Source organism: Musa acuminata, chromosome BXJ2-1 (genome assembly GCF_036884655.1).
Source record: "Musa acuminata AAA Group cultivar baxijiao chromosome BXJ2-1, Cavendish_Baxijiao_AAA, whole genome shotgun sequence".
In the NCBI taxonomy this organism is placed as follows: Eukaryota; Viridiplantae; Streptophyta; class Magnoliopsida; order Zingiberales; family Musaceae; genus Musa; species Musa acuminata.
Window position 1 is genome coordinate 35017962 of NC_088338.1, and position 6203 is coordinate 35024164.

The following is a 6203-nucleotide window of genomic DNA, read 5'->3' on the forward strand; positions in this document are numbered from 1 at the left end:
TACATGATGACAATCTTGAAAAGAACCTGAAAGTGGCATGGAAAAGATATATCGCTTAAAAATAGTTGGGATTATATTAGATAGTTAAAATTTAATTTTTAAGATCACACTACGCACACTGCGGGTTAATGTTATAAATTACCTGTAATTATGATTAAAATAGAAGATAAAAGTTAATGTTACTTGCCTTTTCTATTATATCAGTAATACACTTGGTAGTGACTTTGTGATCAACTACATCTAGAACATAATAAGCATCGCCAAGCAAACAATGACCATGGCTAAACCAGTGACTACCTTTCATCAAACATTCCGATGAATGACACCCGAGGTGAAGAGTTGGAACACTAAAAAGAAAAGAAATAGACATTTGTCCTTAATCTGCAATATTTAGAATGTGTGTGCAGCCACAAGGACACATTAAAAAATTGACATATCAGTCATTTTAATCATCGTCAATAGTTTTCTTGTTTCAACAAAGAAAAACATTTCCTCAGAATCTCCCCGCTCAAAATCAACATCGATTATACTTCTGCAACAACTACACTGCCAACAACAATGCTGAACGAAGGTACCTCCATTCCACGTATCCAAAGAGAGCTAAATTTATCCTTGTGATTAAGCCTCATATTATTTACTCAAATTCATTGTTTAGTTCCACAAATCAGATGCAAAATGGAATAAGTAACCAAAAGATGCCGGTTCTCATGTGGTTTATATCCATGAAACAGAAAACAGACCAGACGGAGTTCGAAAACACGAGTAAATAAAAGCCATTCTGGATTATTTGTTTTGCATAGGTACGATGGAGTTCGGAAAAACAAGTCCAATGTAACCCAGTCATTTTCATCAGGGAATCAATGGGTTCCTTCATTATTGTCTTGAAATGCCTTTTTGGTTGACACTTCTCGAGTACCATATCAGATAATTAAATATTGTGAAGAATAGCCAAGGAAACAGAAGACTGACAGTATGAAACTCCATTTCTCTGCATAAACTCAAGTTTCAAAAGTTAGGACCAAATAAATGGACAAAAAGCAGATAAAAGATCAGGAGTAAGAGTCAGCTTTTATATTGATTGTAGTTGGTAATGCAGATTTTGTTTGGAAAAATCTAAGACTTCAGGCAAACAAAAGGTGAATGTACCTCTTTCAAGAACACCATTCGCGAGCATTCTGAAACATGCGTAACCATGGACTTGGCCCTCTCTTTTCGACATCCCATTCCTTCGGATACCACGGGAATTGCCACATCATGAAGCATCGTTCTGGATGTGGCATCATGGCGAGGTGCCTTCCATCAGGAGAACAAAGAGCAGCAACCCCCAGCGGAGAACCATTTGGGTTGAAAGGATAAATCTCGGTTATGCTGCCATCATCATCGCAATACCGTAGAGGGGCCAATCTAGACTTAAGAACATTATTTAGAATGCCATCATCGGGGAAGTACGCTCTTCCCTCACCATGAGCAGCCCAAACACCCAATGTACTGCCCTCCATTCCTTTGAACATTATGGCTGGAGATTCTCCAATCGTTACACTTGTAAAGCGGCACTCAAAGCGACCAGATTCGTTGTGAATGAACCTAGGTTGTGACATATCTCCACCGTTACCAAGGGAACCACCAACACTGGCACCAGGCACCCATCCAAGAAGAGCCATGAGCTGACACCCATTGCAAACACCAAGGCTGAAAGTGTCTGGACGGTTGTAGAAATCTTGAAATTGTTGTAGAAGAGGCTGATTAAACCTTATTGTTGCTGACCAACCTTTTGCGGAATCCAGCACATCGGCATAACTAAATCCACCAACAAATACAATTCCATTGAAATCATTTAAAGAAATTTGTCCATGCAAAAGGTCCGACATGGTGATGTCCCAAGGTTCAAATCCAGCAGCATAGAATGCAGCTGACATTTCTCTATCACCATTGCTCCCCTCCTCTCGAATGACAGCTACCTTGGGTTTCAAGGTAGCAGACATCAGCTTTTCATCAGTGAACCTCGGAGTAAAGGATAATCTCCACAAAGGTACGTGTCTGCTCTTCAAGCCTTCCTTCTCCAATTTGACACAAGAAGCCAGCCTTTGAAGACCCTCCAGCTGAAAACTTGTCTCCTCCCACAAGTCCCTAAGGTAGGATGTCTCTTCCTTTAGTTGGTTAATCCCATCAACAGACAACTCTATGGTTGGTGATGCAGTAACATTTCCAATTATCTCCCCAGAGATTCCAGCTGCTTCAAGCCTTTTCTCAACTTTGTTAATATTCTGCGAGCTGACCTCAAGAACGAGACCTAGCTCTTCTGCAAACAGTTCTTGGAGAAGGTTATGGCCCTTGGAACTCAAGTTCAACTGCACACCACAGTTACCAGCAAATGCCATCTCAAGAATACAAACAATAATCCCACCATCACTGATGTCATGGCCGGCAGAAATTAGTCGTTCACTTAGTAGCTCCTGAACAGTCTCAAACACAATTTTCAGGTATAGAACATCATCAAGGTCAGGGCACCCATCACCAACTTGGTCAAACACCTGGGCAAGTGCAGAACCACCTAAGCGACGAAGTCCTTTCGCTAGATCAATGTGTAGAAGAACACCATCATCTCCAAGTTTCAAGTCAGGAGTCACAGTCAGTGTTATATCAGGGCAAGTCACATATGTGCTGATGACCAGGTTACCGGGAGCCTTAACAAGCTCACCGGAAGCATGTGCTGCCATAGAAAGACTATCCTTTCCCCCATCAATGGCTATACCTAGTTGAATCATGGATTCTGACAGAGCCACAGCAGCATCATACATGGCTGCTCCTTCTCCTTCTAGCTTGGCAGCATACATCCAGTTACCGCTAGCCTTCACATCTCCAAGGGATGTAACCTTCGCCCAGACTAAATTTGTCAATGCTTCCCCAACAGCCAACCTTGCCATAGATTTTGGGTTTAATAAACCCTTTATTGGCTGCTCACCTATTGCACAAGCACCACCAGTCAGGTCTGTGTATGTCTGAGAGATAACAGCAACATCAGAAAGAGGAAGTTGGAGGGGACCCACAGTCTGCTGTTGCGCCACAAGTCCAGTCACACACCTGTCAACTTTTGTTGTTAAAAACCGTTTAGAACAAACTGAAGGTAATTTCAAGATCCTTTTCAGGCAATCCATTAATGTAGTGCCAGGGGCAATATCAAGCGGCTCAACCACAGGTGTTACCCGCTTGAACTCAAAGCTTTTTTGGGGCATGTCTCCAAGCACCTTTTCAAGCTCAAGATTCTCAACAGGAGGTGGGGGAGGGAGTCCATTTATCTGGCAATGCTCAACAGCTGAGCTGTCTATCAACATGATTCGCCCACTACCGCTGATGGTACCGATAACAGCCATGGAGACCCTTTCCCTCTTACATACAGACTCCAACAAGCTCCGACTCTCAGGTTTTATTAACAGTGCATCCTGTTCTTGGTACTCTGCACCCCAAATCTCTAAAACTGACATGGTATGATCACCGACTACTATAGAGCGAATGTCAATTTCAGCCCCTTCAGGGTAGATAATTTCTTTCACAACATTACAATTTCCCCCAGCTCCCTGATCATGGATGCTAATGATAGGATTTTTGTCTCCCATTTCAGCACAAGCACGGACTACACGGTATAGCTTCTGTGCCATCTCAGCATCTCCTCGCTGCACCGCATTAAAATCTAGCTCTGCATCATTCTGCCCGCTGACCATGCTCGAGGCCGCGCCACCTCCCATTCCAATCCGATAAGCTGGACCTCCAATCTTGACAACAAGCATGCCCACTTCTGGCTCTCCCTTTGTTATGTGTGAATGATCAATCTGTCCAATTCCTGCACTGAACATAATAGGTTTCAGCCATTCACGCCGCTCACCGCTTGGAAGTCTCATCCCGAAAGTCCTCATGTAGCCCTGAATCAGAGGCTCTCCGAACTTGTTGCCATAGTCAGATGCTCCATCACTTGCATCAATTAAAATATGCAGAGGAGAAGCCAAATTTGATGGGTATGTGAAGGATGGATCTTCCCATGGAGCATAGGCCCCTTCAATATGAAGGTTGCCAACACAATAGCCAGCCGTGGAAGCAACAACAAAGGATCCCCTTCCTGTGGCATGTGTGTCCCTTATGCGGCCTCCAGCACCTGTTTCTGCCCCAGGGTAAGGAGCCACAGCACAAGGAAAGTTATGAGTCTCTGCAGTAAATAATACATCAAGCTCACACGTTAAATTGCATAGTGGAGATGTCAAGCCAGGTGAGGCTGGACGCAATTGGGTTACTGGAAATCCCTTTATTGCACTTGAGTTGTCCTTGAATCCAATAACAGAATTCTTTGGGTTTGCCTTCAAAGTGCTCTTCACAATCTGCATTAATGTTTTGCTCATTGGCTCACCGTCTATAATGAGTTTCCCATTAAAGAACCAGTGCCTGCTATGCTCACTGTTCGATTGAGCAATGTCAAAGAGCTCAACGGTAGTTGGATTCCGTTTGATGTCATCTCTAAAAAGGCGGGTGTAGTACTGAATATCTTGCTCATCGAAAGCAAGTCCCATCTTCAAATTAATTTCTTCCAATGCCTCCCTCCCCCTCTCGATAACTGGAATTACCGTAACAGGCTCTGGTACAGCACTAGAGTGGAATGTCACTAGCCTTTTTGAATAAACACACTCTGTCATTCTATCATGAACAATGGCTGCAAAATCATTAATTTGGCTCTCATCCAGTGGCTTGCTTCCTGTCCTAACACGCAGAAGATATCTTCTTGACCTCTCCATCCGAGTCACTTCTGCCAAAGAGCAAGCCTGGCAGATCGATACAGCATTCGTTGACCAGGCTGTGGTAAAGGACATGCGAGGTCCAACCTCAACGATCATGGCACCAACATTCTTTGAAGCCTCTTTTTCCAGGAAGCTCTCTGCCTGCAAGTTCTCAGGCTCAAATGTTTCTTGAAGAAGCCACTTAAGTATTCTGAGCTGCTCGCCTGACAGCATACCATTCAGACCTACGTTGAAGCACTGCTCAGTTTCTATGTCCACGATGTCAGCAGAAACCCTTATTTGAACCTGCCTCAGCAGCTCCGCCACAGCACTTTCCTGAAGCAGAGGGCGACGGTAGAAGTGCATGATCTCGGGGGCCAGTCCCAATGCATCAGGTTCCTCCACTACCGGGTCCTGTAAGCCCTTTGACCGAACAGCTCTCGGATTCAACAAAAGCGGTGACCTTGGCATCAAGCCTCTGCCAGTGGCCAATCCAGGGAGCTGCCGACGATCAAAACTGCATCGAGTCACATGGCACCTCATACGACGATGATACGTGCGCCAAAGAACACCATTAGACCCTCGCCTTCCCTAAAACAGACAAAAGGGCAGCCTTTAAAACACACACTCGCAATCACATAGCAAGACCTACTGAAGGAGGAACAGGATCAGAGACCCAAATCAAGGATGCCTACCGCAGGAATTGAGGAAGCTTGGAGGCGGAGGAACCCGGTCGCTGTCGTGTCCCCGAGAACCACCATGAGATCACTGCAACAACCAAGATAACAGCTTTCTTGACCAACTAAACCGGGTAAAGCAACAACAAAACATCATGTTTTGATCATAACTACGGCATGTGGGATGAGATGAGACAGGAAAGATTCAAACTTGAGGAAAACGAAGAAAACGAACAGAAATCCCGAGAAGATCAGGAAAAAAGGCGATTGAAAATCTACACGCGAACACACATATGGCGTACCTTTGAAGCGAAGGACGGGAAGCAGGGGGCTGCTGGGGGGGAAGAGGGACGGAGAGGGATACCGGGCGAGTAGGGTTTTTGTTTGTGTTGCGGGTGGGATCTTTTTAGAGGGTGGAAATAAAAATAAATGTAAATAGAAAATAAACAGAAAAGGGGCCCGAAGTGAAACAAAGATGTACAACAATGCGGGGCGAGTGGACCCCTTTGACCACCCACAACTCGGTAAAACAATGTCAAGGAATAAACACCATATCTTTTGGGATTTGATGAAAGGGGACAGGCGGAGCGGAGCGGGGAGCATCCGATAACAGAACGGCGCGAGGGAGGGGGAGGGGGGGAGGGGATATATTTGATTCCCAAAAACACCCCTCGATTTTCCTTTTTTTTTTTTTTTTTTTTTAAGTAGAGTCCTTTTTATCTTTTCACACCATTTGTTTAAATACCAAAATACCCTTATACCATCA

At 44.5% G+C, this 6203-nt stretch overlaps 1 protein-coding gene across 1 annotated transcript; it reads right to left on the reverse strand.

The window, feature by feature from the left end:
• Positions 1 to 681: 681 nt before the first annotated feature.
• Positions 682 to 5860, reverse strand: LOC135599127 (probable phosphoribosylformylglycinamidine synthase, chloroplastic/mitochondrial). The gene is made up of 4 exons (XM_065093888.1): positions 5740 to 5860; positions 5456 to 5528; positions 1147 to 5351; positions 682 to 988 (listed from the first exon to the last, which is right to left on the reverse strand). The coding sequence occupies exons 2-3, from the start codon at positions 5519 to 5521 to the stop codon at positions 1152 to 1154; spliced, it is 4266 nt and encodes a 1421-aa protein (XP_064949960.1). The 5' UTR covers positions 5522 to 5528; positions 5740 to 5860; the 3' UTR covers positions 682 to 988; positions 1147 to 1151.
• Positions 5861 to 6203: the final 343 nt, after the last annotated feature.

Coding starts and splice junctions, on each gene's coding strand:
- LOC135599127 (XM_065093888.1), bottom strand. CDS start 5,521: ATGGTGGTTCTCGGGGACACGACAGCGACCGGGTTCCTCCGCCTCCAA. Junction 5,352..5,455: donor AAGCTTCCTCAATTCCTGCG/GTAGGCATCCTT, acceptor TGTCTGTTTTAG/GGAAGGCGAGGGTCTAATGG.